Source organism: Perna viridis, chromosome 6, assembly GCF_037379345.1.
Source record: "Perna viridis isolate PV_CMFRI_1.1 ecotype Kerala chromosome 6, ASM3737934v1, whole genome shotgun sequence".
Taxonomy (NCBI): domain Eukaryota; kingdom Metazoa; phylum Mollusca; class Bivalvia; order Mytilida; family Mytilidae; genus Perna; species Perna viridis.
In genome coordinates this window covers 34,016,720-34,039,656 of record NC_142450.1, presented here as the reverse complement: position 1 = coordinate 34,039,656, position 22,937 = coordinate 34,016,720, and the positions used below count along the sequence as shown (strand labels likewise).

The following is a 22,937-nucleotide window of genomic DNA, read 5'->3' as shown; positions in this document are numbered from 1 at the left end:
CTCCCCCTTTGGAGCATGATATAATAAAACAGTTTATAGAAGATGACATTCAAAACGCCTAAATTACACAATACCAAAATCCAAACAGATCAACTTACCATTAGGGGAAAACAGATCCCTATCAAATACAGTAATACACAATACATCCTGGGCAACATCTCTGATAGTAAACTGCATGTTCTGGTTCCACTTGGGGTTCAATGTAGCTGGAATGACTTTGGTTTTGTGTTCTTGAGCTCCCATACTCACTTCACAATAAGGATCACTCTTACCTGTGTAGAGCAAGATATGAAAGGATGAAAAGTTCCTCATTTAAACCAACATTCACATCTTTTAGGCATGTATTTAATTACAAGGCTACTGCCTTGCATGTAGATCAATATATTTTTGAAAAATGATAAAGAATGGATACTGGCTAGAATACATATATTACTTCAGTGAGTTTAAAAAGTTTTACTATCTTATATACAGAGACATTTTCTTTCGAATTAAGCCTGCAAGCAAATGTTAAGTTTACATTAATAATATGTAGGGAATTCGTTACTGAAATAAAAGTGACTGATTTATCATATTTGACAAAAATCACTGAACTCAATTTATACTACCGGGTGGGTATTAGTGATTCAAAAATTTTGTCATTGTTCACACTGGGCTGATTTTAAAAACAAGAGATGACTGTATATTTAACTTCCTTTTCTAAAATGACATGCTTCAAAGGTCTTTAGACAACTGCATGGTAAAACTTTGATAAACATATGATCATCATCACAGACATATGAGAGTTTTATTTCCAATGCATAGATAAGTTTTTTACCCAGTTTACCGACTAAAACAGAATTTTGCTCCATAACATTCACCATTTTGTGTCTTTTAAAAAAATATGAATTAACTAGTACTATTATTGAAATGAATCATGGGAACTCCACTTTATCATTATTTTACTGAGACTGGCCATTTATGTTGATATCTAATCCCTCGCAATTGCTCTGGTTAAATAATGTGACATAAATGGCAAGTCCATTGTAAAACAATGATAAAACAGAGTTTCAGTCTTTTAGTTTCCATCATTTATGTTTTAAATGACATCATTACATGTTTGACTGTTTCTAATCACATTATTAAATCATACATATAATGACTGAGACAACTTGATCAAAGAAACAAGTTCTGTGATACCTGTTAAAACTCCTTTGGACTGAAAGTTTTGTTCAGTTTAATGAGGTGTGCATTTCATACAAGTTAAAAATGCATTGAAACTAACATAGCAGGACTTTGAATGATGAAATCAAGTTAAAGATGCTTGCTGCTCATGTTCAGTTATTTTTGTCAGACTTTGGGACTCCTCTAGTTTTATCCATTTCATAGCATCGATATTTTCTGCCCAGTGACCCCCACTTTTCTTTTCATAATTTCACTGAACACACCTTAAAATGTTATTGAGAAGTTTTTGATGAAAGATATTACAAGATTTCAGTCCTTTGATATCCTTGTTACTCTTAAACTGAGCAGCAAATCTCCTTAAGACAGGTTTAACTGAGAGAAAGTATGATAAGCATCAGAACTGTCCTATCAGGACTGTTTTGGTACTAGTGGAACTTTCTGTCTCATCAATCAAAGCTGATGTTGCTCTATAACAATAATAGGCTTTTCTTTACCACCACTCTTGAATATCCACAGCTGAGTTTACTGTGAAAATGAACATACCCGAGTCAGTCATTGATTTTCAGTGTCAATCAACAAAAAAAACCCCAAAAACAGTTCAGAATTGAAGAAATTAAAAATGCTCTTTTTAAAAAAAAAAAAAAAAAGAAGGTATGGTATGGTAATTATATACAATAAAGAAAGCATTCAGAGTAAAAGGTTACACAGACAACATACCATTAACATCTCGAGGTTGAAGGTCACAACCTTCTTGAATAACAACCAGTAGCCGTCCAACACCGGCACTTCGCTTTACTGAACACATGCAGTGGAAATAAAAATAGTTCTTGTTAAAATAATATCATGCAAAATAAACTTAAATGAAGCTGGGTGAACATAAGAAAAAAAAAAAAAAACACAATCTGGAAGCTATCTGTAAGAAAAAAAAATACATTCAGCATGCAGGATAAAAACCATACTACCAGTTTATGAGAAGGTCATATCAAACAGCATCATTCTAATGCAACATCTGTTATAACAAGGATTTTCATTGTACAACATTGTAAATTTCAGGATGTCAATTCAACAGTTGACTGTTCCAAATTATTTTAGGTATGCACACAGTTATTTGTAAAGACTTTTAATGGTTATTTCAATACATATTTGTCAGTTGCATTAGAACATTTTGTGTTTTGAAGACTCTGGTTGTCAATCTAGATTTGATGGTGGCAAATATCCGTTTCCTGGCTCTGCTTACAAATCACCAGTAAACTAACTTTGCCATCAAAATCTTCAAATACAATACAGTTATTATCTCCTAACTATAAAACACACAAAATAATTTCCTATTTCTAAAAAATAAGCCTGAAAAAAAAAAGAAAAATAAGAAACAAAAATGTGGGTAAGCATGGATTGGACTGTAACATTCAGCAGTTCTAAACAGAAGGTTTGGCTTTATGGCATGCCTCCTTACCATTCTGTGAGGAAGCAAGGTTTATACCCTCAGCTATAATGACTAACATACGACCCACTTTCTTATTGGGTTCTTCAACTGAAATTGATCATCTTAATTACAATGAAATTATTATTTGTAATTGATTAATAATTTTTTTACAAAACTGAAAATGAGCATTTTCAATATTAAATGACAATTTCTTCATTAACATTTAAAAAAAAATGTTTACCATAACGGTAGCACAACATTTCATATCTTGTAAACAATAACATTTTTTTCTTAATTACTCAACATGTTTCCGTAATCATAACAGCTTTATTGCATGCTGTTTTGTTTCCAAATGTGGTATTGAAATCTGATTTAATACATGAAGCAGTCAAATCTAATCAACGACAAAGGGAATAAAAAATTTAAGAACCTTAGTGAGCGCGCTCACATATCCCACGTCCCCATATTGGATACACAAGTAAATATGTTCGTAAGAGAAATACATGTAGAAAGACCTGATAAAAAAAGGAATAAGAGTGTTTTTTAGGCTTTAGACCTTTATCTTCTGGCTAAATTCTGTTACTCAGAATGGTAGTTTCTAACTCTAGACTGATTTTTTTTTAGTTTCAGTTAATCCAAAGTAAATTTCATCATAGCGGAACAAAACGTACACTTGACATGTAACTTATCATGGTGAACTTATATACTAAAAATCATGTCATGACCTGCCAGCGTTTATAAAAAAAGGTCCGAAAAATGGTTATTTCTGTGAATTTAGCTAAGTTCAAGGATCATAGTTTTGGTAAAAAAAGAGCAGAAGCAACTACAAACTTGTCCTCTAACATATCACGGTGAATTAATATACTAAAAATCATATCAATGTCTGCAAATTTTTGGAAAAAAAGTCCAGAAAACTGTTATTTCTGTGAATTTTGCTAAGTTCAAGGCCCGTAATTTCGGTAAAAATCATCAGAGCAGAACAAAACGTGAACTTGACCAGTAACTTATCATGGTGAATTTATTTACCAAAAATCATGTCAATATATGCAAGCTTTTAGAAACAAGAGGTTCCCAGGAGCCTGAATCACTCACCTAGTAATTTCTTCACCATTCAAGGGCAATAACTCTTACAAGGAGTCGTCTGAAATTTTTATAGGCCTTACAGTAAGGATCATTTCAGCAATTGAAAGAATTTGGCTAAACCTAAAGGTTTTGGAGATAAAATATGCGAAAAACTACTGTCTGACCCCTATGTTTTATTTTTAGTAACATCAGCCATGTTTTTTGACAGATCAATAATCCCCACTTCAGTTCTATGCAGGATATCCAAAGGAACATTCATACCAAGTTTGGTTTCAATTGGTCAATAGTGTCCGAGGAGAAGATTTTTGAAAGAAATAACATTAAAAATGGCAAAAGACGCTGAAAAGGGCCATAACTCCAACATGGCTTAACAGATTAAAATGAAAATTTGACTACAGATAGATCTCATCATGCTAAACACTATGACCCCTATGTTAGAATTAAGCTAAACCTAATGGTTTTGGAGATATATAGGAAAAACTATTGTCTGATCCCTAGGTTTTATTTTTAGAAACAGCGGCTATGTTTTTCCACAGATCAAAAATCCCCATACCAGTTCTATGCAGGATTCCCTAAAAAACATTCATACAAAGTTTGGTTCCTATTGGTCAAGTAGTGTCAGAGGAGATTTTTGAAAGAAATAACATTAAAAAGAGCAACAATTGTTGCAAAAGGGCAGTAACTCCAATATGGCTTAACAGATTAAAACCAAAATTTGACCAGAGATAGATCTCGTCATGCTAAACACTTTTACCCTGTCAGAATTTAGCTGAACTTAAAGGTTTTGGAGATATATATATAAAACAACTGTCTGACCCTATATTCTATCTTAAGTAACCGTGGCCATGTTTTTCGACAAACAAAAATCCCCATATCAGTTCTATGCAGGATACCCCAAGGAACATTTATACCAAGTTTGGTTCCAATTTGTCAAGTAGTTTCAGAGGAGAAGTGTTTTGTAGAATTGTTAACAACGACCACGATAACGAAAACGACAACGACGGACGTCAAGTGATGGCAATAGCTCACATGGCCTTTGGCCAGGTGAGCTAAAAAAGTCAGGAAAACTGATGATGGACTGTTGGACGGGTCAAAAACATTATACCCTTCACAACTTTGTTGTGTGGGGTATAAAAATGAGGGGTTTGTATAAATTTGTTAATGATACACAGTTTGAAAAAGTACATCAGTAATGGACTGATTTTTTTTTTCAGTCTTCTTTTTACTCTTTTTGCACCACTATACCATATTAACATGTAAATCTTACAGCTATGGACTTTCTCTCTTTTCTTCCTTTCAGTTTCAATATAGTACTTGGAAGCTTCACTTAAATGTCGTACCCAGCTCTCTCTGCAAACAGATTTTATTCAAAATAATAACTATGAAGTGGTATGAAACATAAAGTTTTACCTCATTTTGAATGATAATTGTTTTTATTAAAAAAGTTAAGTTCAAATTGGTAGATCTATATAATATCTGCTACCTCGTGGATTCAGTGAAGAGTTGTACTTTGCAGTGTAATAAAGCATCAAGACTGATATCGCAAGTTAAAGCAGGCATGGACAGACGAAGGGACAAACACAATGATCACTATATACCTCATGCTTTCAAAGTAGTGAATTTGCCATCTTTCTTAATTTCTCAAAATCTTACATCAAAATGATGTAACAATATTGGCTAAAATTAGTTTTATAATAGAATACAATATAATACCTGAAAATTTTAAGACTAAAAGCATTCTTCTCCTTACTTTACTGCTGATAATTATGAAGATTTTTAAAGGGATGCTTTTACTGTGAAAGTATTATTGTTCATAGGGTACCAATTTTCATGGATTTCGTGGGTTTGGTAAACCATGAAATTTGGTTCCCAACGAAAAGGAAATTTCCTATTTGTTTGTATGATACAGTTCTCAAATCCACGAAATCAAGAATCTACAAACTGGTCATTTTCCCCTAAACCACGAAAATTGGTACCCACTAATAAAGTACTTCACAGTAACACAAATCTAAAACTTTAAATGTTGTATTGAAACAGACATAGAACTACATTAACCTGAGTGTATGGTACATGTACCTTACCTCTCAGAACTGTTAGCTGCCTTGAAATTATAAACTCTATCTATATGGCACACTTGGAATAGACTTGTTTCCGAATCTTCCTCTCCAACTCGCTTCACCATGATCTCATTCAAAAATATAGGCTGAAATGTATTCATATGACACAATAACTTAATTTTCTCAAATTTTGTCAATGAAACATATTTGTGGGTACTAAATATTTTTGATTATCCAGGTTTTGGGAGGAACTAGATGTTTTGTTGTAAGAGAAATTCATGTTTAGGAGGGCATTCTTCCCCTACTTTCCACCATTCTTAATATACATGTAGGTTATCACACTGAGTCAGATGTACAGATGCTACTTTTTTAAACAAGGTGTTGCTATATCCATACATCATAAACCTAGTATTCATATGACCTAAGGTACAGATTTATTCTAAACAAGGCATACTAGATAAAAAGATGATAAAACTTGTTACATGTACATGTATATTGAAACTAGGATGTTTGAGTAATAAAAATGCATTTACTTTACTTCAACAGAGTCAAAACAATCATTTTCACAGTAACTATATCATCTCATAACTATATCATACCAATCATATGGTACAAGCATGTTTTCCTGCCATGAAAACATCTCATGCCAAATCTGTTTTGTGTGCTGTTAATAAAAACAATAACAGCACACTGTCCTGACATGAATTTCACTAGTTCCAGTATAGATTCAGTAATTACTTACTGTTTTATACATTTTATGATGAGACTTTGCCTTAGAATCAAAGACAAACTTGGAATTACTACTACTGAGTGATGTGGTCAACAACAGGAAGTCATTACACAGAAAACCAACTAGTTCTTTGTTACTCTTCATCTACAAATGTAATGATTTCAGATAATAATAAATACACATTTCTTATTTTCTTTTCCATAAAGTTCTAAAGCTTAAAAATTCAATTTACACTTTTCCTTTCAATTTTTTTTTGCAGAACACTTTTTAATAATTTTTGTGCAAAAAAAATAAATATAAATGCTACTACTGGCACATTGAAGTTAACAAAAATGAAGGAAAATTATAAAGCTTTAAAAGTATGGTACATAACTTTGACCTTGGGATTCAAAGTCATGGTCATACAAAAGTCATCATAGAATACAAAACATAACAAAGGTACAACTGAAAAGGTGTGACAGACTTGAATTGAAAGCAAATTGTTTTTTTTTTTAATCACTATATCTTTCTCCAGTAATTTTCAAGTAGCAAAGGCATTCAAGTACAACTTACTTTGCAAAGATTTCCTGAATACAAAACTTTCCTTGGTCCAAGACAGTTTGTCACTGAATTAAAAGTAAGTTTCTGTAATACAAAGATGGATGTTAAAATAAAGAAAATAAGACGAGCATTATAATAAGATACATGTTACTTAAAATAAGACTATCCTAATACATGTAATAAGACTCACATTATTTAATTTCAATATGTTGTATACTTTCACTCATTATGAAACCTATAAATATCCTCCTAAATGATTACCTCAGGTAGACCCTCACAGTTGATATGGCCCTGCATCCATTCCAGTTTATCAGAATTTTCTCTCTCTCTTACACCCTCATTGACCTGGCTACAGAGTTCCTCAGCCTTTGTTAAAGCTTCTTTTAGATTCTGGTGGTCTGGATGATCTTCTGGTGTGTACTGTATTATCTGTTGATGGAAATAATAGTTCTAATATAATGTCCCACAAAGCACCGCTGTGATAAAAGATAAACATATAATGAATATTAATGGTCAAGGACAGCCAGAGTTATAATGTCATAGATTGATATTTGACTATGTTCTATTGAATACACAGACATTTTCCTTTATAACTATGGCTCTGACGAACAATGCATAATGGCAAAAAGTGAAGTCATTGATATATTCAAAGCAAAATAGTTCATGGATACCCAAGTTAATCATTTGTTTAACTATCGACTATTTATGATGTTAATTTAACTTTCCCTTTCTGTTGAGGCAAAGTTATGCATATAATTGGCCACTCCATGGTAGGGTATTTCCGAAAAATGCAGCCTGTCTTTACGATGCATTATATTTTGCCTTGTATCTTAGTCTCATATACATATTTTTTTTTTACAATACCCTAATATTGTCTATGTACTGTAATTGTACTTATTTTTGTGATTTTCTGAGTGGATAGAAAACTGAAAAAATAGTACCCGGGGAAACTGATTTTTTACACTACATAGTGCCAAACATTTATTTGAAACTATGAAAATTGATACCTGCAAATACTGGTATGTTTACTTGACAGAATCCGCAAAAATTAGCAACTATTAGCAATTAGCAAAAAATTAATATATTTACAGTATTTTTATTATTCTCTTAACTGTGTAAACATTACCATACCTTCTGAATCATGAGAGGATATTTAGTTATTCTCTGCATTGGTTTTAGTAGAAAGCTACTTAGCGGCATTGACTTGGTCTTTGGGTTCAACATACACCTCTGTCAAGATATCAAGGACAAGAAATTAAAATTTAATAATGATACAGAGTAATAGTGCAAGAAATTAAGAAAAGTATTCATCAATTTTTTGAAGAGTGGCATTACTTATTTCTTTCTTGAAAAATTAACACAGGAGTTTGAATGTTTTCTCTATTAATGTTCACTGATGCTAATGTAAGGCCTCCTAACTTCATTACATTGAACTTACTTTATGGACCTCTTTAAATTCAGCACTATTTTCTGTCTTGTGTTGTATCAGAGCTGCAGCCCTCAGCTGACAACTACAAAATCTAATATAGGGAGTCAGATGTGGAAGCTGTAAATAGAAAAACCTTATCACTTTAATGTCAAAATATATGCATTTATAACTTTTAGACATTAGTTATATTTGTGACTAAGTAAACACCATTTCTTATAGACATAAAAGGAATAGAGGTTGAGTAATCGTTCATTGGTGTTACTAACAGAACAGACTTTATCAGTATGATATTACTTGTGCCTAATCCATTTTGTTATATTACAAATAAAATATGTTTAAACTAAATTGGTGTTATTATTTATAAAGCAAAGACTCTACCATTAAATATATGAGCATAAATTGATGTAAGATACAAGACTAGACCATGTCTCATTACCTATGGTTTATCTCTAAAACTAGAGACACATATCTTTTTGCGTGAGTCTTTATGAAGGCTTTTAATTCCTTAAAAAAGATTGTAGAAATACAATAATTTCACCCTCCCCCAACTAAACAGAGTTATACTATAGTACTATAAATCTTACATTTTCACATAGGATATCACCAATGACATGTATAACTTGTCCCTTCCCAATCATTTTCTTCCTCACACGTAAAGACCTGAAAAAAAGACAAATAAAGATGGTTTTGTAAAAGTTTTTGAAACATATAAGCTGATATGAAAAGCACAAGTAATGCTTTTTGGATGGTCAAATATGTATTTGCATTTAATATGATGTCAACATTCTAAGCACCTAAGCATTATGTGTTTCTCTCTATTTTTTTTAAATTACACTATGTACTGTTTCCGTGGAAGAATTGAATTAAAATTAGACCTATCAATTGTTCCATTCAGTTACTGCATGTAGGATCTTACAGCACTCCATTCTATTCTGTTCAGATGGCCTTTTCAGAATCCTCAGATTTTTCCCTTTGAAAAATGCTGTCAAAATCATGACAGATTCTGATTGGCTGAAGACAGAACTAACCTGGAAAGTTTTGTATTACATAAGATTAGTTCATTCCAATTGACAAACACCATTTCAATCTCTTCCTCACTCAAAACTCTGGAGTCTTTCATTGGATTCAAAAAGGCCTAAAACAAAATAAAAATATTAGAAGACTAGAAAAAGAAGCACCTTTATTCATCATTAAAAGGTAAAAAGTTATAAGTGATCCTAGTTTAATGTCCTATGGTAGATATGGCATGCATTACAGGACAGGAATGTTTGATCAAACAAACCCATTTTATTACTAGTATGATATGCTGAGCCAAAGAAACAATAGGCTGCTGGAAAGGCATGCCACCCCAGTCAGACAACATTTTATAAACATGCAAGTGATTTTAACATGGTTTCATAACTCGTGCTGTACAGCTTTGCCTTTGCAAGCAGATTTGAAACTCTCCTCCAATGAAAATAAAATTGACTGTTAATTGGTACTATAACTTATACTAATACATGTACATCATTTCTGGAATGTAAAAGATGCTTTTAACTTGAGTTACATGTACCATATACAAAATTTATTAGAATGTAAATTTTGATTCTATGCCAGACTGAGTAGTGTGACAGCTTGGACATGTGACTCTAATTACCTCTACAACTATAGACATGTCCTCCATGTAGGTCTCCTCTGTATTAATCAACTCATGAATGTAGTTCTGTCGTTTACTCTCTTGAGCTGAGGTAGTAGCTAAAACCACTGGATCACTCGACCCTGAAAAGAAAAAGTAAAACTTGGTCCATGCTCCAACTTTTAGGTGGAGTTCAATTTGCTCATCTACTTTTGTTTCTTTGTACATGTTAATTTAGTTATTTTTTATTCTTTGTTGTATTTGTCTATTTTTCCTGTCAAGTCCTTATATCTAGAATATAATCTTATGATTACTGCTTATATGTTGGTAGCCTTGATTACCCTAATGTATCACCAACACACGTTTTTTCTTTACAGAAAGAAGATTTTTAAAAATTGCCTTATACAATGCACTTTGCTAAAATATTAGTGATCCTATAGAAATTGATTAACTCTTGATTTAATTTATTTCTATGGCAAGCAACAGTAACACAAATTTGATAATCTGGGTTTATCGCGTGTAAACTATAGTTAGCAGCCGCTACACCTCGTTTATCGAATGCAAACTATAGTTTACGCCTGATAATGATAATTATACTTATTTAATGTATTTTCATTAGAGTTCGTTAATTTTAGTTTGGAAAATGTTAATTGAGAAATTAAAGTTTTATCCAATCGTGAAGCAAGATTCTGAGAACTTTAATTTCGCTAATGTTAGTTTTTAAAGTATAACCAATCAGATGTCAGGATTTAGATCAGGTGATATGAACTCACCAATGAAATTTAAGTACCTTTTAATGTGAGTTAAATCTGACCAATCATAGTGACCGTAACAAATTAACTTCTTACAAGGGGGTTTTAATGTCCTTGACTTTACCCTGTTGGGTCTCACATGGACGGCCCAATTTGGTGGGCTTTTTACAAATTTTATATTTATTTTAATTGTATTTTTAACAAGATAAAAGAAACAAATAAATAACTAGACAGATAATAATAAAAAAATAAATAAATGTTCCCGGGACTTCGTTCAAGTTATTTAATTATATATTACTCTTTTTGTTGCAAGATCATAAGTAACCAATCATCTTCGTCGTTACTAAGTCAGCCTGACAATGATTAACTTCATCGTAAAACACAGTTTATCGCTGATAAATAAAGTTTAGCGACAGTAAACTCTAATTTCAAATTGTAAATTGTAGTTAGTGCACCAGAAATACAGTTTATTGTAGACAAACTGTTATTCGCACCACAGTAATTATAGTTTACATTGATAAACAAAGATTATCGACCGTAAACTATAGTTAGCGTGCAATAAACTAGGTTTAGCGGTCGTTAACTATAGTTTACACGCGATAAACCCAGATTATCGAATTTTTGTTACTGTCGCATGCCATATATTTCTATTGTTATCTTAATTGTAACACTATTTTTCATTTTAAAGGTGTTTGTGCTCCATTCTACTCAAGTATAATGATATTTCTGTTAAAATACTAGTACATGTACATGTAGTATGTTTGACAGTGATTTGTATATGTTTGTATTCGGCTTTGTTTTGGTCATATGATCCTTGATGTTTTACTTTATTTAACAGATATGAATTTTGTCAACCATGATACTAAAATACTCTTAGAGGTTGATCCTACTGGCCCCAAATTCTTAAATGGATGGGACCAGCATCCCCAAGGTCAAAACAACCTTCTATTTGTGGTATACATTTGATGTGAAATTATGAAGAGATCCATTCAAGTGATATTCAATTGATTGAACATGACCAAATGTCTATAAACAATATCAGAGATAATGACTGTACCATAATTTTTGCTGTCAAATGAAAGTACTCTCATGATGCTGTAAATGTATTAATTTTTGCGGTGAACATTTAAGTGTGAAAAATAATACCTGCAAAATTGATTTCGAATACATGTACTATATAAAGCTTGTCATTTTTTTAAATCCCCGAATCACTTGACAGAATCTGCGAAAATAAGCTACTGGGAAAATTGATACGTTTACAGTATACCATTCATTTTGTACTTAAACACATTGTTTGTATTGCATTTAAGCTTACAAACAAATTAATTAGAATACTCGTGCGTGAAACTTCTATAGCGTTAACCTAATTATCCATGGTATTGTACATGTACATGAATTTATTTGAAAAGACACTTATAATTTACAGAACCTAAAAACACAGCAGACAACTTCACTTATACAGTAATATAAAATGTAACACTATAAAACAAACTGGAATACTGATTTAGGTCAAGAAGGCCTCTGTCCCAAGTGAAATGAAAACAAAAAACTGAAAAAGCATATCTTCAGGTGTTAATAAACTAATATGAAGCAAGTTAACTGCTAAGGAAACCTTTGGAAATTTGTCACAATAAAAACTAGATTTTCAAAATCTGTTACTTTTTAGAAATAAAGATTTTAGAAAAAATATTCATCCAATTACATGTACCAATAAACTTGTTAAAAAAACTGACAAATGTTAAAATAACTGACAAATGTAACAAATTTTTAAGTCAATCCTTTTGTATTGCTCTAAAAAAATTGTTGAAAACCAGATGGACAGAGTGTTAACAAAAGGACACTTGCATCCTTGATGCAGGATCCTAAATATCTTATTCCAATTTTTTTGTTCTGGTATTGAAAACTTTATTTTGCAAAGTTTGTGTTCTGAATTAAGCCAGTTTTAGATTTAATGAACAGAAACATTCTTAACACAGTCCAAAGATCCACAGTTTCTTCAGTATTTGTTGGAAATTTTAAAATAAAGTAAATGCATGTAATAGTAAACCTTGGGGGGATCATGACAGTTTGAAAAGAAAGGGTGCTAGCTGTGGTTCCTCAGAAAAAAAGGGGGATGCTAGGGCATTATTTTCCATTTTTTTTGTAAATTTTACACCCTGATCCACACTGATTCACTAGAAAAACAATTGTTAGTTCTTAAAAGAGCACTGATTTGATTTTAATGATAATTAATGCAGGACCAATTGCATTGTATTTGAACAGTTATTCACTCGGCACCATTTTTTCCAAATTACTAAAGAATAGTATCATAAACAATTCATTTTACCCCAGCAATACACACACTATCTCTTATACCAACACTCAACACATGATTACCCATCTTCTCCAGCAATACACACACTATCTCTTATACCAACACTCAACACATGATTACCCATCTTCTCCAGCAATACACACACTATCTCTTATACCAACACTCAACACATGATTACCCATCTTCTCCAGCAATACACACACTATCTCTTATACCAACACTCAACACATGATTACCCATCTTCTCCAGCAATACACACACTATCTCTTATACCAACACTCAACACATGATTACCCATCTTCTCCAGCAATACACACACTATCTCTTATACCAACACTCAACACATGATTACCCATCTTCTCCAGCAATACACACACTATCTCTTATACCAACACTCAACACATGATTACCCATCTTCTCCAGCAATACACACACTATCTCTTATACCAACACTCAACACATGATTACCCATCTTCTCCAGCAATACACACACTATCTCTTATACCAACACTCAACACATGATTACCCATCTTCTCCAGCAATACACACACTATCTCTTATACCAACACTCAACACATGATTACCCATCTTCTCCAGCAATACACACAGTATCTCTTATACCAACACTCAACACATGATTAGGCTAAAAACCACTAATTCCACTTTCCATAGGCTTCTATGCTAATTTCACAATATTCAATGGCTTCTCTGGACTTTACCTTAACTTTAACCTGCAGACGACTATATATCAGCATGATTCTACATATGTCAGCTCACAATCCTCAGAATGGCATGTGGGGTTAGCAGACTTGCAGTGCAGTACTGGTCACCGGAAGTGAAGGGTCTATAAATAGCATGGGAAATCCCAGTGTTTTCACAAGATAGGGGTATATTTAAAAATCATTATGGAGATTAGGCTTCACATCACAAGAAGCAAAATGCACCTATAAAATGTACAGAAATGTTTTTCCTTTCAGAAACTGTTTAAATTTTTTAAATAAGATGAGAACTTTTTTCACAGCACTATGAGGAACAGGGGTAATTTCTGCATAGGACTATTTTTGCGTACGTTCCAAATGCTCATTGGTTGAATTGGTGGTCTGTAACCTAAAGAGTCACTTTTTGTCTTAGAAAAAATAAATAACTATACAGGTATCTTCCTACACACATACTGAATGCATTTGCAAAGTTTCAGTGAAATGTGACAAGCACTTTTTTAAATATTTGATTTTTAAATATAGGGTAACCAAGTTGTGCGAGCAAAAAAGTGACAATATTCTACCATACTTAAATGCATTAAATATTTACTAAGAACTTTTTCTGACTTTTCAAATAAAAAATATCAATCACAATTTGTTTTTTAACAATATCAATGAAGAAATAGTTTTAAAAGTAATCATTTTCTGAGAAATTGGTCTATTTTTAAAAATTTATTTCTGACATGCCTCCCCCTTTTTCTTGATCACATGTCAAAAATCCTAAATCTTTAAATTTTCACAAAAGGTGATATATTTGGCTTTAAATTTGTAAATACAGTGTTTTCACATTAAAACATGACCAGTAAAGGGCACCTAAAGCAAAAAAAGTACTCAATAATGGATTTTCCATGTTGCCATAGGGGAATGCTGATATGGCCTTAACCGCAGTAATGAAAGTGAGTTTTTCCTCATTTCTAACCTAATTTTTGCTCAAATCTACACAAACCTTGATTTCAAGTGCTTATTACCACCATATTTAGGTAAATATAGCCCTCAAAGTTTAATATTTGATATTTTTACTAAATTTTCTACACTTTTTACAAGATAGGACATAAAAATCAGCCAAAAAGACCAATTTTCCATAGTTTGGACCTATAACTTAAAAAAATGCATATTTTGAAGGATTTTTGTAGTGTATTCCTCTCATGGCAAAGTTAACAAGATCTTCAAGTAGTTTAAAGCTATTTCAAGAAACTTTTCATTTTGCCATGGCTTGATCTTAAGGCTAAAAACCACTAATTCCACTTTCCATAGGCTTCTATGCTAATTTCACAATATTCAATGGCTTCTCTGGACTTTACCTTAACTTTAACCTGCAGACGACTATATATCAGCATGATTCTACATATGTCAGCTCACAATCCTCAGAATGGCATGTGGGGTTAGCAGACTTGCAGTGCAGTACTGGTCACCGGAAGTGAAGGGTCTATAAATAGCATGGGAAATCCCAGTGTTTTCACAAGATAGGGGTATATTTAAAAATCATTATGGAGATTAGGCTTCACATCACAAGAAGCAAAATGCACCTATAAAATGTAAAGAAATGTTTTTCCTTTCAGAAACTGTTTAAATTTTTTAAATAAGATGAGAACTTTTTTCACAGCACTATGAGGAACAGGGGTAATTTCTGCGTAGGACTATTTTTGCGTACGTTCCAAATGCTCATTGGTTGAATTGGTGGTCTGTAACCTGATTACCCATCTTCTCCAGCAATACACACACTATCTCTTATACCAAGAAATCCATTTCAGGTTTTAACACTCAACACATGATTACCCATCTTCTCCAGGCTTCTTATCCAATGGTACTTCTTTATATTGCACGTTTTTCATCTCAATTCTTAATTTTTATGAACTACTGGTGCTTTCTCAAGGCACATTGAAAAGTCAAGCTTACAGCATACAACAATGACAATAATTTATTGACCAAAAAGCCATAAAATCATTATGATTACAAATATAACATAAACAAAACCAAATAATAACAACTACATTAACATAAATACTGGACTCTACATAGATATGATAGACAGGAGTGTGCTGGACAAGCTTTATAAAGCCATTCAGAGGTACAGGAATACATATGGTGGGATTTGTTCAAATATTAATAATGAACTGGAAGTAATGAAACACAAAATGTGTAAAAGACAATCTATTCTGTTGACTATTTTCAATACAACCTTCAACTCCGTAAAAATATGGCTACTTCAACCTGTTGAAGTTATATAATTGCACATCCCAATCAAATTAGACCTATAAATGGGATTCATTAGCTTCTTTTATTATCATCTCTATAAACAAGAGTACCTAGTGGATTGATATACCTATATGGGAATCATTTAATATTTCTGACTTGTCGAACAGGATTAAAATGAAAGTTCTGAATTTTTTTTCACATTCAAGTATGTCAAGAACTTCTCTGAAACATATCAAATATTTCATTAATTGACCTTAGACACTTAGGTATTTATCAAAAGAGAAAATAAAAAATAAACAATGGACTCAATTTCAAAACATTCATCAATATAAATTATTTTCCATTTTTTTACTTTTTAGATTCTATGAAGCCAGAACTTAATTTGTTTCCAAAACATTTTTTAGTTAGTTTTATTTGGTAGTACATTGAAGAATTCTTAAAAGTCATTCATGCATTGGATGTTTGATTAAACTTTATATGTAGATACATTACATATATTACTATACCTTTTGTTTCTTTGCACATATGTTTACAAGGTATAAAAAACACATATTTACAGAAGAAAAGGGTACTTTCACTTTCTGATCTTAAAATTTTCAACTCAGTTTAGAATTCAGCTTTTTTACCCCATCAGTTCAGCTCAACTTGGAAAAAGCTACGAATTTGAAAATAACTCATTGAAGATTTCCTAGTATTCATATTTTACTTTTGTTTTTTTTTTATACCCACAATGCACCAGATGAGTTTTAATACACATGTGTTTGGGATAAATCTTAACAAACAGCTACAACATAATATTTGGCAAACTTTTATTTGCATATTCAGTATTTGTAAATGAATACTGCTAACTAAGTATTGCACTACATGTATGCCATTACAGTAAAAACCTTTATAAGTATCAACATTTGCAGCATACATGTTATTCATGGCGGACAGATAAGTGCCAAAACTAGTACAAGAGCAACTTATTTTTAATACAATTATCCTTTTATTTTCAAACTGCAAAATTGACACCTGCAAACTTTTCACTTAATGAAATCAGCAAAAATTAGTATATTACTGTATTAAATTCATAAAGAAGAAAGAATATGTATTAAATTATGCAGCAAGCAGTCTATATATTAAGCCTTATTTTGTGAAGAGGCAAGTTTACCTAATAAAAACACTGATTTATAAATAAATTTTATGTATCAAGAATGGCTATGTGTATAAAAAACTGTATTTTTAGGACACTTACATGTAGGTATAAATGGCATGTGTTATTCCTAGAGAATATATTAGATGCTCTTGTGTACAAGGTTCACAGGTTAAAATGTTCCATAATTAAAATACATGTACATACAGTCAATAATTAGCAGATAAGTGATCAGGAATTTTCATGTTGTTCTATTTTTTGTCTTTTCAAGAAAAATCATTGATACACATGTGGACATTGATCCGAAAAATTAAACAAATAAAATATTCATGGCAATACACGTTTTTACCAAATTGCACAATGACCCAAATAAAATCAGATGAAAACTGAATTTTTAGCAAGTCTTTTATAGCGCGCCATTCACAAACTCACTTGATGGTGTTCATATGGAAAAACTACTATTTATACATAATTGGTTCTAAGTACTAATCTATATTTTTATCAGATTTCATTGACATCATAGATGCCCTACATGTAATACTGTCAGTAGAATATTCTAACCTGTATTGTGTCTAGATTTCTATGAAATTTGTTATAATTCATTATCCAAAAAGTTAAAAGGTTATATAGATAAAGCAGTGTTTTAAATATTTCATATTTCAAGAGTTTATATGTCTCACCAACTAAGTCTTTTAATAAAATGGAAAAAAATCTACTTCTTTTGATTTAAAAGAACACCTTCCCTTAAGTACTTTCATCAACTAAACAAAGCTTTTTTTCATCAGAATTGACCAAACTAATACTTTATATTCTGTAATAAATGCATGCCAGTATTACATGATAATATAAAATTAATATCATATTACTCTGAAAAATGATAAAAATACATTTACAAATACAACAATTTAAATCTATCACATAGAATTATAGTAGTATATTGTAAAATAACAGAAAATTATATATGGTAATATGCAAGTGAGAGTTGAAAGGTTAAGAGTGAAGATCAAAGGTCAGCTGGTGTCTGACCCACACAGTCAACTGACACTGTTAACAAATTACACCTCTTTCCAGATGATTTTCTCTGGTAGATATCTTGTCTTATAAGTTCCAGAATTTGCAAACTTGGGGTAGAATTATTATCAACAATTGATAATCTCCCCTTTCAAGACCCACAAGCATATTACCATCTACAGTAGAAATTGTTAACACTGTCAGATGACATAATGTGTGGTAATAAGCCTTTCTTTGTCCACTGCATTTATCATGCTTCATAATAACACTCAATGTGCTATACTAAGGCCAAAATATTTCAAATTCTCTAAACACACTGTGCAAAGATCTATACAAAGATTTGAGGGTCCATCTAAGAACTAGAAAACTTTAATAGGATAGTAGCAAACAGATTTTATAAAAGAAATGATCATAAGTTCCACTAACAATTTTTCACAATAAATCTTTCATAAGAACACACAATTTTTTAATCACTCTGATTATCAAAAACACATGCAAATTTATGGCTGAAGACAGTACATTTCTTTGAATTTTATTTTTCAAATTATTTAATGGTGAGTTGATTCTTAATCTTACAAAAGAATTTAGAAATATCATGCTAACACACAGCCCGGCTGTAACTTGAATGACATAATATTGGAAGCATGGTAATAGCACAGTAGACAAAATAAACTGAAGGTTAGAGCCTATTATTGTTTATTTTATCACTGTCAGACACCACCAACACCTTTTATCTTCATTCTGAAAATATAAAAGGGAGGTAAGCATGTTATAAATGATGTGGATGAAATAATTAGTAGAAACTCATACACTACATATAAACAAAGTTCTACAAAGAAAAAGATTTTGTTCACGTTATAACTTGCCAAAACAAATCCAGTTATTCCCAATGTAGAAAAGAGTATGGACAAGTTTTATCATGCATATTGGAAATAATGCTAAGTTGGAAATATTAACAATGGTAAAAGGCTATTGTCTTCATATTGCATTAAAGCTCTAACAGAAACATTTTGCATTAGGTATGAAGTTTATTGTATTATTACCAGGAACATGTAAAGAATTTCAGTTTGAACATTAAACATTGAACATTGAGTTTTAAAGTGAGGCCTAACAAATCATTTAAACTTACATGTATTATCTTGAGGAGGTGAGGTCGTCAGTGGCCCAACATAATTCGCTGGAAACATTCCGGTTTGTCCGTTTACTTCCCCTTTCCACCAATTATCATCATCTTTACTTATAACATTTATGACAGAATCTTTTTGGAATGTCAGTTCATCATCATGCTGGGCAGCATACGGGTATACTGCTATCACTTGATCAACTATAACAAAAGTAAGCAGCATACAAATAATTATCTTTCACTTGCTTTACTGTCATTGATCACTGTATGGCAGTCAAAATTTGGTAATTATAAAGCAAAATGTTATATAAAAAATGTCTGCAAGGAAATACTATTTACTGACATAACCTATGCAAATAACACTATTTACATAAACATAAATTGTTTATTCAATGAAATTCACCAGAATTGTCTGTCTTATATCACAAAAACTAACTACATTTACTTATGTTAAGTTCATAAAAATGTCAATAAATGTTAATTTTATATTTTCCACTCATTCTTTGATTCAAAATTTCTACCGTTTTGTATTTTGTTTGTCACTTCCAAGTACAATGATTACTATACAAATTCTGCAAACATTACACATTTTCTTTAAGCAGTAGAGTAGACACTATCTATGATGGTTGTAAACAAAATGAAAGAATTTAACAAGCACATTCACATGATTGAGGGAACAAAATTTTCTGGCAATATGCTTAACATACTGTTTGCCTACTACATATCAAGTTTCACAAAATTCTGTTCAGTAGTTAGAGAGAAGTAGCAATGACAAAAAGATGACTGACTGACAGATGGACACATAAAAACATTACTTGTTGCATGCATGGGGTAGAAAAGCTTGATTCAGTTAGTTATCAATGAATTATATTCACACTTACTGTAATTAACTTGTGGCTGAGGTGACGGTGAGGGGGTGCTACCAGTCTGAAAAAAAAATGTCATAATAGGGTATGTAAGTCTCATTCTAGTTTCATTTTCTTTACCGGAATTTACGATGTAGAACGTATTGAAAACCGAAGACCGATCTACATTGTATTGTTTACTTCCGGGTACTCGAAACGCTGTACAGCAATGTAAAATCTTCAATTTGATGTGTTAATACCTTTATCATGTAGACATAGATATTTTTCATTCATTATCGGTATTTTTACGCAAAAAAGATGTTTTGCCCTCAACACAGAACTTAATGCACTCTAAATAACAAATCTCCATGCTTTTGAATGGTAGACAAGGACCCATTCTTGTGAAATCACGTGGTCACATGACGAGACTTACAAACCCTATACAAGTAGAAAACCTAACAAGTTCCCTTGAAGTCTTGTCCTAATTTCACACTTGTATTAACTGCAATCTTAAAACAGTCAAACTATATAAAACATTTCAGCTTCTTTCACAGATGACATTAAAATTATGGTTAACAAATAAGTGATAAGAGCTGCCAGCATTATAATCAAGGTGACAAAATGGAAATCGAAGACCCTAAATTTAAAAAAAAGATTAAAGTGCGCAGTTAATGTTTTTTCATGGAAAATGAAGTTGCAGTACAATATGATAAAGAGAGATAGATAACTCTAGCTCTTCCTGGTAATCAATAGTAAGCACCCATAATGGTGGCGATTTTTGTATCAAAGAGAAAACTTAAAATGAAATTGTTCAATTTAATTTAATAATATCTACGCAATGCTGGGAGTATATTACTTTTTATGCCTTGCAAAAGTCAATACATGTAATTACAAGCAGAACCTAAATAAAAGAAACAAATTCAACTTTTGAGATCAAAAGCAAAGAAAACAATAACACATGGCATATTTCACTGACATGTCTTCACTATACACAGGTGGACATGTTTTCACTATACATAAGTGGACATGTCTTCACTATACACAGGTGGACATGTCTTCACTATACAGGTGGGCATGTCTTCACTATACACAAGTGGACATGTCTTCACTATACACAGGTGGACATGTCATTATACAGGTGGGCATGTCTTCACTATACACAGATGGATATGTCTTCACTACACACAGGTGGACATGTCTTCACTACACATAGGTGGACATGTCAATTGTTGTATATTTCGAATAATTACAGGTAGATATGACCTTAATAAATCTGATGGCTCAATTAACACAAATGTTTGAACATATATGTTTAATTATAGATGAATTTAATTGAATTACTACCAAGTCACAATTTAATCCATGAGGACATTATTTTCAGTTTTTGTTACTTACATTTGTTCCATGAAATTATTACATAGACCTCTCACTGTGCTGTACATCCACATATAAAAACTTTTGCTTTATTGAGCAAGCAAAATGTGTTCAGTATTTAAATAAGTGAAAATATATTATTGTACATTGTATATTTTAGAAAATTAGACAAGAAAACATTTATTGTTATCAATTTAATAAGTTTTGAGTACAGTAATGATTTAATATCATAAAAGGATTTAAAAGATTAAGTAAAAAGGATCTTTACAGTTAGAACACAAGAAACAGGATTACTATTTATACTGAGATCCTTTATCAATATTAAAATATTAAAAAAATGCCTGTTAGCAGCTTAAAAAAGGGAAAAAGTTGCAACTAACATGATTACCTAGCATCATATATTTTTTTAACTCAGTTTTTCGATTGGGTAATTGCAGAATTCAAGAATTGTTTCACTGACTACCATAAATCCCATTTCATATGAAATCTCATTTTGAACAAGATAAAAAAATGTCAACTTCCAGTTTCGTCTAAACAACGAAAAAGTCGTTCTACACCGTAATTTGTGTATAGGGGATCAGTTTTTGATGGTTGTTAGTCTCGTTTGACATGTTGTTGCTATAATATAAGGGTAAAATACATGGAAAATTTCTTGGGAGGGATAAAAAAGGTTTTCATATGCAGGAGGTTGTTCTAGGGAGGGTGTGGCAAGAACAGGTTTTACTGTATATCCATATGTTTTATCAGTAGGATTGTGTAAGACGGGTGGAATAGAGTGGTGACAGAGGTATAAATCATGGTTATCAATTGAACTGAAAATTCTCAATCTCTACAATATGGTTTGTTGTATACAGTCAAATAAATTTGCACAATTGCTAGTCATGTATAAATGAATCTATAAAATCTAATTTTTAAATATTCAGAACTTAAAATAGGGTGCTTCACAGAAAATGTGCTACGGTCAAGGCTTTTGCACGCATATGAAACATAAACAAGAGGCTCAAAGAAGCCTGAATCGCTCACCTGGTAGAGTTTTACCTTTCAAAGACAATAAATATAACAAGAAGTTGTCCAACAATTTTGACTCAAGTAGACTTTGATAGGACTTGTCATAAGGATCATTTCAACAATTGGAAGTTTCTTTCTATCTATTATAGTTTTCAAGATATTGGCTGAAAACTTAGAAAAAAAACCAAAAAAAAACGAAACAGTCATTTTTCTCCTTTCAAGGGCAATAACTCTTACAATGATTCGTCTGACAACTTTTATCCCTGAAGACTTTTGTATTCCTAATAATAAGGATCATTTCAGCTATTGAAAAAATTTGGCTAAACCTAACGGTTTTGGCAATATATATGCGAAAAACTACTGTCTGACCCCTATGTTATATT

The 22,937-nt window shown here is 31.7% G+C and overlaps 1 protein-coding gene across 7 annotated transcripts in view; it reads right to left on the bottom strand.

Moving 5' to 3' along the window:
- The window catches only part of LOC148614652 (intersectin-1-like), a 58,717-nt gene that overhangs the window by 4,075 nt on the left and 31,705 nt on the right, over positions 1-22,937 (bottom strand). For 4 of the 7 annotated variants that reach the window (XM_088588905.1, XM_088588906.1, XM_088588903.1 and 1 more), the window contains 14 exons: positions 20,209-20,254; positions 19,334-19,528; positions 10,060-10,181; positions 9,452-9,558; positions 9,008-9,083; positions 8,433-8,540; positions 8,126-8,224; positions 7,256-7,423; positions 7,007-7,078; positions 6,467-6,598; positions 5,749-5,870; positions 4,935-5,017; positions 1,879-1,956; positions 99-272 (listed from right to left, as the gene is read on the bottom strand). In XM_088588905.1, coding sequence (XP_088445031.1) covers positions 99-272; positions 1,879-1,956; positions 4,935-5,017; positions 5,749-5,870; positions 6,467-6,598; positions 7,007-7,078; positions 7,256-7,423; positions 8,126-8,224; positions 8,433-8,540; positions 9,008-9,083; positions 9,452-9,558; positions 10,060-10,181; positions 19,334-19,528; positions 20,209-20,254 — 1,582 coding nt within the window. Of the gene's footprint in view, positions 1-98; positions 273-1,878; positions 1,957-2,614; positions 2,693-4,934; positions 5,018-5,748; positions 5,871-6,466; positions 6,599-7,006; positions 7,079-7,255; positions 7,424-8,125; positions 8,225-8,432; positions 8,541-9,007; positions 9,084-9,451; positions 9,559-10,059; positions 10,182-15,754; positions 19,034-19,333; positions 19,529-20,208; positions 20,255-22,937 lie in introns of those variants that run through there. The other 3 variants (XM_088588904.1, XM_088588909.1, XM_088588908.1) reach the window with 3 other exon arrangements.